At 57.3% G+C, this 15,454-nt stretch overlaps 1 protein-coding gene across 2 annotated transcripts; it reads left to right on the top strand.

Annotated features, from left to right (window-relative positions):
- The first annotated feature begins 702 nt into the window (after nucleotides 1-702).
- Nucleotides 703-15,227, top strand: VARS1 (valyl-tRNA synthetase 1). 2 transcript variants are annotated; one of them, XM_069487590.1, is made up of 30 exons: nucleotides 703-882; nucleotides 1,177-1,592; nucleotides 2,960-3,094; nucleotides 3,183-3,321; nucleotides 3,564-3,688; nucleotides 3,777-3,861; nucleotides 4,093-4,193; nucleotides 4,327-4,454; nucleotides 8,286-8,450; nucleotides 8,692-8,773; nucleotides 9,208-9,327; nucleotides 9,416-9,524; nucleotides 9,611-9,705; nucleotides 9,923-10,013; nucleotides 10,265-10,389; nucleotides 10,475-10,578; nucleotides 10,809-10,967; nucleotides 11,057-11,147; nucleotides 11,277-11,382; nucleotides 11,472-11,542; nucleotides 11,624-11,749; nucleotides 12,069-12,173; nucleotides 12,256-12,324; nucleotides 12,407-12,485; nucleotides 12,589-12,716; nucleotides 13,000-13,155; nucleotides 13,328-13,534; nucleotides 13,609-13,720; nucleotides 13,837-14,162; nucleotides 15,111-15,227. In XM_069487590.1, exons 2-30 carry the CDS (start codon nucleotides 1,206-1,208, stop codon nucleotides 15,177-15,179), a joined length of 3,795 nt encoding a protein of 1,264 aa, XP_069343691.1. In that variant the 5' UTR covers nucleotides 703-882; nucleotides 1,177-1,205; the 3' UTR covers nucleotides 15,180-15,227. The 2 variants fall into 2 exon arrangements, with proteins under 2 accessions (XP_069343691.1, XP_069343690.1); XM_069487589.1 differs by having other exon boundaries at nucleotides 3,774-3,861.
- Nucleotides 15,228-15,454: the final 227 nt, after the last annotated feature.

The following is a 15,454-nucleotide window of genomic DNA, read 5'->3' as shown; positions in this document are numbered from 1 at the left end:
GGATCGCTCGAGGTCAGGAGTTCGAGACCAGCCTGAGCAAGAGCGAAACCCCGTCTCTACTAAAAATAGAAAGAAATTATATGGACAACTAAAATATATATATACAAAAAAAAAAAATTAGCCGGGCATGGTGGCGCATGCCTGTAGTCCCAGCTACTCAGGAGGCTGAGGCAGTAGGATCGCTTAAGCCCAGGAGTTTGAGGTTGCTGTGAGCTAGGCTGACGCCACGGCACTCACTCTAGCCCGGGCAACAGAGCGAGACTCTGTCTCAAAAAAAAAAAAAAAAAAAAGAAATGAGGTTCAGGGAGGAAGCTGGACGCTCAGGGCCGTAGCAAATGGACCTCTCCTTCGGTCCCTGTCACGCAGCTCCCGCCTCAGCTGGCTCGGGCTACCAGCTGGGGACCGCTCTCGCCCCGGGCCCGACCCTCCCGGCCTGTTCCCCCGCCACCCGCTGGGCGCCGCCCTCGCGGCCCGGCCCGAGGACCCGTGCGAGGTGCCCTCGGCGGCGCCTGACGGAAGCGCGTTCTCCGGGGGCGTCCTCCGGTCCTGCGCCCGCGCCCCGCGCTGTTCTCCGTGAGCGCGGCGGGTGGCGAGCGGCGCGGCCGCGGGGGCGGTGTCGGGCTGGGCCCCGCGCGCACGTGCAGGCGGGGCACGGCCGCCCCCGCCAGGACCCGCAGGCCCGGAAGCGCTCCCTGTCACAAAGGGGGGAACACGTGGGCGGCGACTTCCCGGGCTGCGGTCTCCAGGAGCTAGGGTCACCCGGAGAGCCGCCCCTCGTCGCCACCCGGCCGACTCCTCCGCCCGGGCCGTCCGGCCGGTCCAGCCGCAGCCGGCGCCTGGCTGTGAGGTGGATTCCCGGCCCGGTCTGATCCTCTCCCGCCAGTACGTAAACGCGGCTCGAACCCGCATCCTAGCGGACGCCGACCCGCTCCCGCGAGTCTCCCACACTCCCCGAGGCCCCGCGATCGCGGGCAGTCCCCCGTCCCCCTCTTCCCAGGTGTTCCCCACTGTCACTGCCACTCTGAGAGCCGGGTCCTCATGTCCTATAGCTTAATCAGACCCTCAGTCCTCGGGATTTTGGGGGCCTCCGGAGGACCCAGGCGAGAGGGGCCCCTCTCTATTCAAACATAGGACCCCCTGGGTCCCTCAGTCTTCCGCGTGTCTCCTTCTCCCTAGGTTTTCCACTTCGTTCGGACCCCTCAACTATGTCCATCCTCTACGTCTCCCCTCACCCGGATGCCTTCCCCAGCCTCCGAGCCCTCATAGCCGCTCGCTATGGGGAGGCTGGGCAGGGTCCCGGTTGGGGAGGAGCACCCCCCCGCATCTGTCTCCAGCCGCCCCCGACCAGCAGGACTCCCTTTCCCCCACCCCGCCTGCCAGCCCTGGAGCAGGGGCCGGGGGGACTCTGGGTGTGGGGGGCCACGGCTGTGGCCCAGCTGCTGTGGCCAGCAGGCCTGGGGGGTCCTGGGGGCAGCAGGGCAGCTGTCCTCGTCCAACAGTGGGTCAGTTACGCCGACACGGAGCTAATACCAGCTGCCTGTGGGGCCACGCTGCCAGCCCTGGGACTTCGAAGCTCCACACAAGACCCCCAGGTGAGAGCGGGGGTGGAGAGGGGACATTCAGAGGAAAGAAGCAAGGATTGGAATGGATAATGAGACAGGAAGGTAGCTTGTCACATGTGGAAAAAGAGTGCTCAAATCCCAGATTGCTACCTGGTACGGTAACGCTGGGCACAGTTGTTAAATTCTCTGAGCCTTGGTCTTCCTAGTCTATAAACACACAAGTTGAGGTAATACCTGCCTCACTGAGTTAATGAGATTAAAAGATTTGCACAGAGCACATGGTCTGTCTCTGAGTAAAAGTTTGATGAGTCTGAAACTGATGAGAGTAGAGATTATTTGAATTGCAGGGAAAGACTGGGTGAGGGAAGAGATACAGTTGCTGGGAGGAGATACAGGAGGAATGCAATGAGGAAGGGCAGTGAGGGAGAGAACACCACTAGATTGTAACTGGAAGTGCTTCTAGAGTCGAGCTGTGCCTAGTGTACTGACGGCTCTGCCTCCTTGCACAGTGTTGAGCATATGGTGGATACATAGTATTTCTTGAATGAATGAATGACTGTGTGACAGACCCTGGCTTGCTCCTTCATATCCTGATTACCCTATCAAAAATAGCCCCTCTCTCCTGGAATTTCCTGTTCCCCTCAGCCTGCTTTGTTTTCCTTCATAGGAGTTCAGAAAATAGGGCAATGTATTATGTATTTGCTCATTTATTGTTCCCCCACTAGAATGTAAACTATTCCAGGTCAGGGCTCTGTTCCTGTTGTCTCATTCCTTATTTATTTATTTTTGAGACAGAGTCTCACTCTGTTACCCGGGCTAGAGTGCCATGGCGTCAGCCTAGCTCACAGCAACCTCAAACTCCTGGGCTTAAGCGATCCTACTGCCTCAGCCTCCTGGGTAGCTGGGACTACAGGCATGTGCCACCATGCCCGGCTAAGTTTTTTCTATATATATAATTGTAGCTGTCCAGATCATTTCTTTCTATTTTTAGTAGAGACGGGGGTCTCACTCTTGCTCAGGCTGGTCTCGAACTCCTGAGCTCAAACGATCCACCTGCCTCGGCCTCCCAGAGTGCTAGGATTACAGGCGCGAGCCATGGCGCCCGGCCTGTCTCATTCCTTCGAGAGGTGCTGAATAGACACTTGTTGATGCTCTGGACCTGGCATTACTGTGTTGCTCTGTGCTTAATATATTGCATGTGTGTTCAGTGGGGATTTATTGGGTGAATCAGAAGTATTTTTATTATCCCCATTGGAGTGAAGAAGAACCTGGCCTCAGAGGTGGTGATGTGTGGCAGTAGGAGTGGAGGGAGGCCAAATGGGTTGGGTGGGGTTGGAGGCGAGGGTGGGGACTGAGGTGGGTCAAGCCTTGTCTCATACCCTTCCCCTTCCTGCCAGGCTGTGCTGGGGGCCCTGGGCAGGGCCCTGAGCCCCTTGGAGGAGTGGCTTCGGCTGCACACCTACCTAGCCGGGGAGGCCCCCACTCTGGCTGACCTGGCGGCTGTCACAGCCTTGCTGCTGCCTTTCCGATACGTGAGTCACCGGGGCCTGGGGAAGAAGAGTGCTCCCCTCAGACCTCACTGTAGAGTGACTGAGGGTCATCATTTCTTTCCCATCCCAGGTCCTCGACCCACCTGCCCGCCAGATCTGGGGTAATGTGACTCGCTGGTTTCTCATGTGTGTCCGACAGCCAGAGTTCCGGGCCGTACTGGGAGAAGTGGTTCTATTCTCAGGGGCCAGGCCTCTCTCTCAACAGTCAGGTTAGGAAGGGTAAGGAGTGGGAGGATGGGGGCTCCTGTGGGGCCTCCCGTACAACTCACTTTCTTTCTTCTCATAAGAATGGCAGAATCACTGGGGCAGTGGCCTGCGGGAGGGGAGGGTAAGGTGGAAGGACAGCCTGGGTGAGCCCTTGGGCAACTGAAATAGCCCGTCTGAAACCTGCTAGCACCATTCACACAGGGTCCCCAGCAGGCCGAGTCTGAATTTCTGTGCCTCTGTCCAGGCTCCGAGGTCCCTGCACCCCCAAAGACAGCTGCTCAGCTTAAGAAAGAGGCAAAGAAACGGGAGAAGTTAGAGAAATACCAACAGAAACAGAAGATCCAACAGCAGCATCCACCTCTGGGGGAGGTGAGAGGCCAGGGCGGAGCTGGAAGGAAGGTTGATGCCATGGTGGGGTGGCTAATGTCTGGGCCTATGTCTTTTCCCTCCCAAGCAGAAGAAACCGAAAGCAGAGAAGAGGGAAAAACGGGATCCTGGGGTCATTACCTATGACCTCCCAACCCCACCCGGGGAAAAGAAAGGTACTAGGAGGGGGAAGGGGCCTGCCCTTCAGCTGTTCCTTCCAAGTGTTCACCCCTTCTTGCTCTGTTCTTGCTCCCACCACTTTGCTTGGTGAGAGTTTGCAGAGTCCCCCAGGCCTCCAATGCCTGTCTTGTGATGTGAGCCACAGGGCCCCTGATCCTTCTCTGCTGGCCTGTCCTCCTCTTAGCTGTTCCCAGCCTCGTGCTGAGCCCTGCCCTCCTCTCCCCCAGATGTCAGTGGCACCATGCCCGACTCCTACAGCCCTCAGTATGTGGAGGCCGCCTGGTACCCTTGGTGGGAGCAGCAGGGCTTCTTCAAGCCAGAGTATGGGGTAAGTGGGCACTGCTGCCTGGCCCAGGGGGTGGAGTGGGGGGAAAGGGCAGGGCTGAAGGAAACATTGCCTGGGACGGGGCTGGGAGAGGTGACATGAGGCCTTAGCGCATGCCATCCTTCTCCACCATCAGCGTCCTAATGTGTCAGCACCAAATCCCCGAGGTGTCTTCATGATGTGCATCCCACCCCCCAACGTGACAGGCTCCCTGCACCTGGGCCACGCGCTCACCAACGCCATCCAGGACTCCCTGACTCGATGGTGAGCTCCTGTCTGCAACTCGGCCTGCCTCCTCCTTTCCTCTCTGCGCCCTTCTCTTCCCCGACCCTGCCCGCCAGCCTCCTTCCTTCTGGCTTGGCCCTCAGCTCTGCCCCCTGGTGGCGCTACGCTTTCTCTTTCTCTCTGTTTCTGTCATTTCCCATGTGATCATTTAGCGTCCTCTCCTAGTCACATAATCCCATCCAACACCCCCACTCGCAGACTCTCTTCTCTCATTTCTCTTTCTACAAAAAGTAACTTTATTTTGAATTTAACTAGAAATACGTGAATATATTCTTGTGAGAAATTTAAAGTTTCAAGTCTCTTTGACCCCCCCACCTACTCCTCCCAAGATTTAGCCATTGTTATCACTTTGATGTGTCTTTCCAGACCTTTCCTATCTATTTACTTACATGTCTATGTACCCACAGAAATTTATAGTTTTCCTTTTTATTCTATTTTCTATCACAAAGGGTTCACACCAAACATCTTATACCGCAGCTTCCTTCTTGCGCTTAACAGTTTCTTTTGGAGGTCTTCCGTTGTCTTTGTGTACAGACTGACTTCTTTCTTTTTAATTGCTCCATAGTATTCTATAGTGTGGCTATACCATCGTGGAGTCACTTTTTTATTAATGGTTGTTTCTAATTCTTTTCTGTGGAAACCTTGCTGGAAGGTACATCCCTGTACATCTGTGCTGAAGCACGTGTGGAAGGATCTCTCTGGTGTAGCCACTAGGAAGTGAAACTGCTAGGTGGGCAGGGCACACCTATACTAAGTATGCCCGGAAGCTGCCAAGTTGCCCTCTAGGCCTGCTCTACTGTTCTCTACCTCCAGGAATTGCACCGGAGGATATTCATCTCCCCATCCTTGCCAACCCTGGGCTTTATTGGTCTTCATGTTGCCCATCCGATGGGCAAAAAAATGGTACTTCTCTTATTTCACTGTGTGTTTCTTTGATTACTATTGAGGCTGTGCCTCTTCTCATATGTTTCCTGGCCAGTCAGATTTCCCCTGATGTGAATTGACTGTGCGTATCTTTTGCCCATTTAGTTGATTCTTTACTGTTTTTCATTTTTAATTGGTTTGTTAGAGAATTCTTTACCTACCCTTGGTATTGTTTTTTTGTTGTAAATGTTGTAAATGTTCTCATTGTATTGTTATTGTATGGTAGTTCTATTATTGTATATGTTTCTCTTGTTTTGCTTTCTTTTCACTGTTAATGTTTTAATTAGTAACAACTATAAGGTCTAATATTTTAGGTGACAGATTTTTTTTTTTTAACTTTTTTTTTTTTTTAAGAGACAGGGTCTCACTCTGTCACCCAGGCTGGAGTACAGTGGCACCATCATAGTTCACTGCAGCCTTGAACTTCTGGGCTCAAGTGATCCTTCTGTTTCAGCCTCCCCAGTTGCTGGGACTACAGGCGTACCATGCCCGGCTAATTTTTAATATTTTTTGTAGAGATAGAGTCTCACTGTGTTGTCCAGGCTGATCTCTAATTCCTGGCCTCAAGCAATCCTGCCAAAGTGTTGGGATTATAGGCATGAGCTACCACACTCAGTGGAAACAAATTTCCTTAAAATGTATTTTAGGCCGCGCGTGGTGGCTCATACCTATAATCCTAGCACTCTGGGAGGCCGAGGCAGGAGGATCGCTCGAGGTCAGGAGTTCGAGACCAGCCTGAGCAAGAGTGAGACCCCCGTCTCTACTAAAAATAGAAAGAAATTATCTGGACAGCTAAAAATATATATAGAAAAAACTTAGCTGGGCATGGTGGCGCATGCCTGTAGTCCCAGCTACTCGGGAGGCTGAGGCAGAAGGATTTCTTAAGCCCAGGAGTTTGAGGTTGCTATGAGCTTGATGCCATGGCATTCTAGCCCGGCAACAGAGCAAGACTCTGTCTCAAAAAAAAATTTTTTTTTTGAGAATTTTTTCCTGTGTCTTACTTACCAAATTAATTTGATCAAAAAATATTTACTGGACGTGACTGTGCCAGCTGTGTTCTGGGCACTGGGAATACCATGTTTAGCATTTTGCAAACTGAGAGCTAGAAAAACAGTGGTATTAAGTACACATAACATATAATAGCCAAGTTGTTTACCTGAGAACAGAATTAACACTTCTTATAAAAGTCTTAAGGTAGAAACATTTTTTCTAATGAACATGGTTAAATAAAATGTTGGAAACTCTGATTACTTTAATTAAATGGATTTACATCAATATTTTAGAATAAAAAGTGAAATGACAGTGAGTTGTATGTATTATTTCCTTTTTTCTTTCTTTCTTTTTTTTAAAACAGAGTCTTGCTCTGTTGCCTGGGCTAGAGTGCCATGGCGACAGCCTAGCTCACAGCAACCTCAAACTCCTGGGCTCAAGCAATTCTCCTGCCTCAGCCCCCCAAGCAGCTGGGACTACAGGTGCGCACGACCATGCCTGGCTAATTTTTTTCTATTTTTAGTAGAGACAGAGTCTCACTCTTACTGAGGCTGGTCTTGAACTCCTGAGCTCAAGCGATCCTCCCACCTTGGCCTCCCAGAGAGCTAGGATTATAAGTGTAAGTCCACACCCGTGCCCCGCGTGTTTCCTTTTTTCTTTTTCAATCAGAGAATTTTCTGCAAATGTCTATGACATTTTACTGATGTATTTTTTGCTAAGTTTATCTGAGCCCCAAAAGATACTTTTCGTGAAACAGTAGTTTGATCTTCATTTCTTAATAAGATTTCTTATGCCTCACTTCTCTAATAGTAACACCTAACAGCATCATGGAGTTCATAAAATATGTTTCTGTCCTCTGTGGTGTATAAGCAACATTTCCTGAGTATCTGTTATCTTCAAGGGAATAGAGTTGCTACAGTCTCTGTCCTTGAGATCTGAACATAGTAGCATAAACAGACCTATAAAGTAATGAATATGCATAGTGTTATGAGTCATTTAAAATAACGTAGCGATACAATGTCACTGTGTTTTTATAGTAAGTTCCTTTTCTCCCCTTTTAGTTTGCCTAGTGATTCTAAAAGGTCACAAAAAAAGATAATATTATCTCCGTCTGTCTAGTTCATCTCCGGATTAATTTCCTAAAGCATTACTAGTTCCCAATCATTTTCTCCAAAGTGGTCTAGGACTTGTCTTTTAACCTTACTTAGAAGTTTTATTGTTCCAAGGTTTCACCTTTGGATCTAGTCGGTTTCACCTTTGGATCTAGTCAGTTTCCCGATGTTGTTCTTTGTGTCTTGTTACAGAAGGTTTGTCCTGCCTCAAAATTATAAACATGTTTACTTATGTTATTTTCTTATCTTTTATTTCTGGGAAATGATATCATTTTCTAATGCTTTTCTTACAGTTTGGTTTTCTTATGTTGAACTCTTTAATTTGTCTAGAATTTCCTTTTGTGAATATTGGGAAGTAGGGAGATTTTTTCCAAATAATTAGCTAGTTGTTCCAAACACATTAAATGAATAGTTTATCCTTACCCTACTGATATGTGATGGCACATTTCACAAATACTAAATTTGCTTGGGTTTGTTTCCAGACACTGTTTTGTTCTCCTAATCTGTTACTACGTTCTCGTGTAGTAACTTTTTTTAACAATCCTAACTTTTTCATGTTTTGCTATCCAGCTGGACAAGAGTCTCCTCTTTGTTCTTTTTCTAGACTGCCTTGACTCTTCTTGCAAATCTTCTCTCCCCTCTAGTTTTAGAATCCACAGGTTCCAGCTCCGCCTACCTGGCTTCTTTCCGGAGAGTCCCTTGACTCCCTGCCGAAGCCTCTGCTTCCTTTGGTGCCGGGCTCCGCCAGCCCGCTCACCCCCTGTCCTCCCTACCCCTCCCGCAGGCACCGCATGCGCGGGGAGACCACCCTGTGGAACCCTGGCTGTGACCACGCGGGCATCGCCACCCAGGTGGTGGTGGAGAAGAAACTGTGGCGCGAGCAGGGGCTGAGCCGGCACCAGCTGGGCCGAGAGGCCTTTCTGCAGGAGGTCTGGAAGTGGAAGGAGGAGTGAGTGTGCGGCATCCCTGGGTACTGCAGCCCTGCCCCCATCCCGTCCAGAAAAGACCTCTGTCACCAGCCACCCCTAGCCATAGCCCCGGACTCCACTCACAGAGGCAGAGTGGCAGCTGGCTACAGGCCTGGGTCCATTTTGGAGGGCTGAAAAATGCCCACGCTGCCCATCACCCGCCCAACGTCTCCCTCCAGCCGAGGCCTGAGTGCCGACCCCGGCCTGTCTGTCCACTTCCAGGAAAGGTGACCGGATTTACCACCAGTTAAAGAAGCTTGGCAGCTCCTTGGACTGGGACCGAGCCTGTTTCACTATGGACCCTGTGCGTAGGAGGGGTCTTGGGGCTGGGGCAGGATGGGGAGGCTCTTCCCCAGGAGCTGAGCCTACCCGTAGGACACCGCTGAGGGCTCACCTGCACTTCTCAGCCCATGCCATGGCCCTGTGTGTTCCCCAGCCCGCCTCTGGCGGCTGCACATCCCTCCCGTGGGGCCTGAACTCCCAAGATTCTCTGCGTCAGCACCTGTCCCCCGCCGAGCGACTTCCCTGCCATGTCCAGCATCGCAAGGCTTGTTGCCTGCCCCTGTGTTCCCATAGTCCCCTCTTCCCCTCAAGTAAAGTATTTCTCCCCTCAAAGGGGTCTGTGTGCCGGCCGGTGGGACTCTGGACGGAACAGACCTCCCGGGAGCCTGCTGCCTCGGGTGTCTGCCTGGGCCCCGGGCACCAAGGCCCCTCTCTGATTTCCCCTGCTCACCCCAGAAACTGTCCACGGCCGTGACGGAGGCTTTTGTCCGGCTTCACGAAGAAGGCGTCATCTACCGCAGTACCCGCCTCGTCAACTGGTCCTGCACCCTCAACTCCGCCATCTCTGACATTGAGGTGTGCCCCCCACACCCAGCCTGTCTCCATCTCCATTCTGCCCCCAGCCCTGGCCCCTGGGCCACTTCTCTAAGTGCCCGTCTTACAGGTGGACAAGAAGGAGCTGACAGGTCGCACCCTGCTCTCTGTGCCTGGCTACAAGGAGAAGGTGGAGTTTGGGGTCCTTGTGTCCTTTGCCTACAAGGTCCAAGGCTCAGGTGGGAGCCGGGGCACACAGATCCTGGGCTGGGTAGGGGACAGGGAGGCGCCAGGGCTGAGACCACAAGGCCTTCTGTCACCCCAGACAGCGACGAGGAGGTCGTGGTGGCAACGACTCGGATCGAGACAATGCTGGGAGATGTGGCTATAGCTGTGCACCCCAAAGATCCCAGATACCAGGTGGGGAGAGTGCTGGCCGGAAGGGCCCCACTCACGGGGCTGGGGCTGGGTAGGGTCTGAGGCCACCGCCTGAGGAGAGGAAATTGGGTAGAAACTCATCTTCCAGCTCCTTTCCCCGCTCTGAGGGTGGAGGCGTTGGGACCGTTTGGGGGAGTTTGATGTTGGGTCATCAGGACCCTGGACTTCGCACATTTCTGACATCTCCCTGCGCCCCCAGAACCTGAAGGGGAAGAGCGTGGTCCACCCGTTCCTGTCTCGGAGCCTCCCCATTGTCTTTGATGAATTTGTGGACATGGAGTTCGGCACAGGTGAGCACGGGGCAGTTCCCCGGGGACAGCAGGGGACTGCAGGGCACAGCACAGCCCAGCCATCTATCTTCACTCTCAGAGAGACAGAAAATAAGCTTTAGCCAAATGGGCAGGACTTGGGCTGGTTCTCAGGGGACCGTGTTAGGGAAGTGGGGCCAGGGTGGTCTGTAGCGCGTCCTTCAGCAGAAGAGGTGAGTGCGGGGAGGAGCTCTGCAAGTCCCTCGTGACCCCGACACCCCATGCACACCCAGGTGCGGTGAAGATCACCCCAGCACACGACCAGAATGACTATGAGGTTGGGCAGCGGCACGGGCTGGAGGCCGTGAGCATCATGGACGCCCGTGGGGCCCTTGTCAACGTGCCCCCGCCCTTCCTGGTGAGGCAGGCCGGGGTGTGGGGCCCCGGGTCGGGGAGATGGGGGGCCCCAGGCATCGCCGTGACGAGGCCTCTTTCCTACCCAGGGCTTGCCCAGGTTTGAGGCCAGGAAGGTGGTGCTGGCAGCACTGAAAGATCGGGGACTGTTCCGTGGCATCAAGGACAACCCCATGGTGGTGCCACTGTGCAAGTGAGGCGGGCCAGGGAGGGTGGCGAGGCGGGGCCAGGGAGGGGGGCGGGGCGGGGCGGGGCCAGGGAGGGTGGCGAGGCGGGCCAGGGAGGGTGGCGAGGCGGGGCCAGGGAGGGTGGCGAGGCGGGGCCAGGGAGGGTGGCGGGGCGGGGCGGGGCCAGGGAGGGTGGCGGGGCGGGTGCTCCTCAAGGTGTTCGCCACCTGACCTCCCCACCCCTCCTGTCCCCCAGCCGGTCTAAGGACGTGGTGGAGCCTCTGCTGCGGCCACAGTGGTACGTGCGCTGTGGGGAGATGGCCCAGGCCGCCAGCGCTGCTGTCACTCGGGGCGACCTCTGCATCTTGCCCGAGGCCCATCGACGGACGTGGCATGCCTGGATGGACAACATCCGGTGCGTAGGAGGGCCTGGGCCAGGGGCTGGCCAGGGCACAGGCCGGGGCACCTCCAGGCCCTCCGTGATGCCCCCCCCCACATTTGCAGGGACTGGTGCATTTCCCGGCAGCTGTGGTGGGGCCATCGCATCCCAGCCTACTTTGTCACCGTCAACGACCCAGCGGTACCCCCTGGGGAGGTGAGGACAGGGCCAGAGCTGGACACTGGGACATCTCGGGGAGCTTTGGGGTTACTGGGTCCTTGGTGGGGGGAGGGGCAGGGCAAGGCAGAGACGAGGCACCCCTCGGTGCTCCCGCTACCGTGGCAGGACCCTGACGAGCGGTACTGGGTGAGCGGACGCAGCGAGGCGGAGGCCCGGGAGAAGGCAGCCAAGGAGTTTGGAGTGTCCCCTGACAGGATCGGTCTCCAGCAAGGCAAGGCGGGGCCTGGGCATGGGGGGCCAGAGCTGGGGCTTTCTTCTTTGCTCCACCCCCTCTAACCTCTGACCTTTGGCCTCCCTCAGATGAGGACGTATTGGACACCTGGTTCTCCTCCGGCCTCTTCCCCTTCTCTATCTTGGGCTGGCCCAACCAGGTGTGTTCTGGGGCCAGGGCGGCGGGGTGGGGGCCTTGAAGGTGGGTGCTAGGCTCTCCTCCACACCTGGTCTGCCCACAGTCAGAAGACCTGAGCGTGTTCTACCCGGGGACACTGCTGGAGACAGGCCACGACATCCTCTTCTTCTGGGTGGCCCGGATGGTCATGCTCGGCCTGAAGCTCACCGGCAGGCTGCCCTTCAGAGAGGTGCGGACAGAGCCGAGGCCCCCTCGCCCGCCCCGCCGCAGCTCTGGCTCAGCACGGGGGAGGGGGCGGTGGGGGGGCGACGGGCGGCCTGTGGCCGGCTGCGGGCAGGCCAGCTCCACTCGGTGACTCCCGGGACTTTGTCTTCCCGGCGGGGAGGCAGAGGGGGTGGGGAGCGCTTCTGATTCACATAAAGGGGCCGAACGGGCTGGTGCAGACACTGGTGGGGCCTGAGGTTCAGAGTGGGGTAGGCTGGTTGAGGGGCACCGAGGCCAGGGAGGGAGGGGACTCAGCCCCTCGGCCTCCCCAACCTGCCCTGCAGGTCTACCTCCACGCCATCGTGCGGGACGCTCACGGCCGGAAGATGAGCAAGTCTCTAGGCAACGTCATCGACCCCCTGGACGTCATCTTCGGAGTCTCCCTGCAGGTGGGGCCGGGCGCTGGGCCAGCCGGGAAGGGCTGTGGGGCCGTGGCCACGGCCACCTGACCGCTCCCACCTCCGCCCTCAGGGCCTCCATGACCAGTTACTGAATAGCAACCTGGATCCCAGCGAGGTGGAGAAGGCCAAAGAAGGGCAGGTATGCAGGGTGGGCCCGGGTGGGGTGTGAGGGGAGGGCGGGGGCTGGCTGAGGACATTCCCGCTCTGCCTCCTCCCTGCAGAAGGCAGACTTCCCGGCGGGGATTCCCGAGTGTGGCACCGATGCTCTCCGGTTTGGGCTGTGCGCCTACACGTCCCAGGGTATGGCCCCCAGACCTCCCATGAGGCCCGTCCCCGGCCTCTGCCCTGGCCTGTGGCAGGCGTGGGCTGAGAGCCACAACGGTGCGCTTCACTCCCCACCCAGGTCGTGACATCAACCTGGATGTGAACCGGATATTGGGTTACCGCCACTTCTGCAACAAGCTCTGGAATGCCACCAAGTTTGCCCTGCGTGGCCTTGGGAAGGGCTTCGTGCCCTCGCCCACCTCCAGGGTAAGGCCTGGTGGGTGGCAAGGTTGCCAGCACCCACACAGTTTGCTCCCCTGCCCTGTAGGGCCTCCGTGTAGCTGGAGGGACAGATAGACACAGAGACACATGGTTACAGGGAAAGCCCGGGCATTGGGGTCCTCCCCGAGGTGGCCGGGGGCCTGTCCCTCGTGCCCTGATCCAGGGCACATGCTCGGTTGCTTTGGACCCCATCAGACTCCTGGTGCGAACTCGCCCACGGTTCCTGGCCGCGCCCCAGGGCCCGCTGGCTGATGCGCCTTCTCCCCAGCCTGGAGGCCGCGAGAGCCTGGCGGACCGCTGGATCCTCAGCCGGCTGACCGAGGCCGTGCGGCTCAGCAACCACGGTTTCCAGGCCTACGACTTCCCAGCTGTCACCACTGCCCAGTACAGCTTCTGGCTCTACGAGCTCTGTGACGTCTACTTGGTGAGAAGCAGGCGAGAGGAGGGGTCCGGGAGAGGATGGCGGAGCCCTGGGCCCAGCTTTGCCGGGGATGGCCGTGAGCCCTGAGCCAACCCGTCCCCTCCTGGTCCTCATGGGCTCACAGAGGGCTTGAGGCTAGACCTCCAGCCCTGAGCCCTGTGCCTCTGTGCCCTAGGAGTGTCTGAAACCTGTACTGAATGGGGTGGACCAGGTGGCGGCCGAGTGTGCCCGCCAGACCCTCTACACCTGCCTGGATGTCGGCTTACGGCTGCTGTCGCCCTTCATGCCCTTCGTGACAGAGGAGCTGTTCCAGAGGCTGCCTCGGAAGACGCCACAGGCTCCCCCGAGCCTCTGCGTCACCCCCTACCCGGAGCCCTCGGAGGTACGGGGCACGGGCTGGAGGGGGGACTCTGGCCTGCCCTCCCAGGCCACCTCACCCTGTCCTCCGCCCCACAGTGCTCCTGGAAGGACCCTGAGGCGGAAGCCGCCTTTGAGCTGGCACTAAGCATCACTCGAGCCGTTCGCTCCCTGCGTGCCGACTACAACCTCACCCGGATCCGGCCCGACTGTGAGCCTCGGGCCCCCACGTCCCCGTCCCGCTGTCCCCAGGCCCAGAATCCGGCTGTGGCTGCCTAGCCTCCTACCTCTTTGGGCCCAGGCCTCACCTTCCTCCCTACCCGGCAGGTTTCCTGGAAGTGGCTGACGAGGCCACAGGTGTCCTGGCATCGGCTGTGTCGGGCTACGTGCAGGCGCTGGCCAGCGCGGGTGTGGTGGCTGTCCTGGCCCTGGGGGCGCCCGCACCACAGGGCTGCGCTGTGGCCCTGGCCTCTGACCGCTGCTCCATCCACCTGCAGCTGCAGGGACTGGTGGACCCGGCCCGGGAGCTGGGCAAGCTGCAGGCCAAGCGGGCTGAGGCGCAGCGGCAGGCCCAGCGGCTGCGGGAACGCCGCGCCGCCTCCGGCTACCCTGTCAAGGTGCCCCTCGAAGTCCAGGAGGCAGACGAAGCCAAGGTGTGTGGCGCCAGGGGCATTTCCCACACCATCTGCCCCTCCATCGAAACCCTGGTCTGGAAGTTGGACCCTGTACTGAGCCCTGGCGTGTCCATGGGGGAGCACGGAGCCCAGGCCCCTCGAGCAGGGACCATGCAGTGCCCTCCCCTCAGGCCCCCGACGTGGGAATAGCCAGGGGTGGGGACACAGCCCAGGCTCACAGGACAGGTTGGAGACAGAAGCCGACCTAGACCCAGCCATCCTGCCTCCCAGCCAGACCCCTCGTACCCCACCCAGCTGCCCGGAACATGGAAACGCACGTGACAGTCAGGAGCCCTGGGCCTAGCACCCCTTCCCAGCCCACTGGGCTGGCCCTGGAAGACCGGGCTCGCCTCCTCATGTCCCCTGCCCCGCAGGCCCCCAGCCTCCTGGCTTCCTCCAGGGAGGAGCAGTGGGGTGAACGGCACAGACACAGGGAAACACAGGCACGGAGGCCCAGAGCGGGAGCCTGGAGTGGACGTGGTTCCCCAGTAGCCCTCGAGTTGCGCCATCTTCGTGTCACACAGGAAGGCTGAGTGGCTTGCCCGGGGCCTGTGCTCTCCTGCCCAGGTTGGGCACGGGGCAGGCACGTGGGCTCTGAGGCCCCTTGTTTTTTAATTTTTGTTTTTTGTTTTTTTCTTGTACATTCTTACAACGAAATTGAGGCCCCTTGTCCTTAGGGACTGACCACTGTATGGGAAAAGCAAGACCCAAGAGGCTGGGTCGTGGTGGAAAAGAGGGGGTGTTGCTGATGGGAAGGCTGGTGAGAATTAGGGGGTGCAGGGCCAGCCACGCACACATCCCCCCAAACTCCTGCCCTCTCATGGGCCTCACCCATCTTTCCAACTTTGCCATCCTGGGTGTTTGAGGGTCTCCTGGCTTGGGCCTGGGTCCTCACCACCACCCCTGGCCCCCCGCCCCCCATTCCAGCTCCAGCAGACGGAAGCAGAGCTCAGGAAGGTGGACGAGGCCATCGCCCTGTTTCAGAAGATGCTGTGATCCACCCAGCTTCAGCCCTCACAGCCCCCAGCAGTCCACCATGGGGATGGCAACAATAAAATATTTTGCCACAAAATCGTGTCTGTCTGCAGGGGGGATGGGGAGGGTGCAGAGGGCTGGGTTCCTGAGTCCTCGGAGGCTGCCTGTGAGCAGTGCGGGGGCTGCAGGCAGGGAGCCAGGCCCTGGTCCTGGGGTGCAGAGGGGGGTGTCTGTCTGGGTCTGTGCCTGGCACTGTGCCAGGCCTGAGTCATGCTGTGCTGCTCACGCCTTCCTCC

This window comes from Eulemur rufifrons, chromosome 15 (genome assembly GCF_041146395.1).
Source record: "Eulemur rufifrons isolate Redbay chromosome 15, OSU_ERuf_1, whole genome shotgun sequence".
NCBI classification, from domain to species: Eukaryota; Metazoa; Chordata; class Mammalia; order Primates; family Lemuridae; genus Eulemur; species Eulemur rufifrons.
This window is presented reverse-complemented; position numbering and strand designations above follow the sequence as displayed.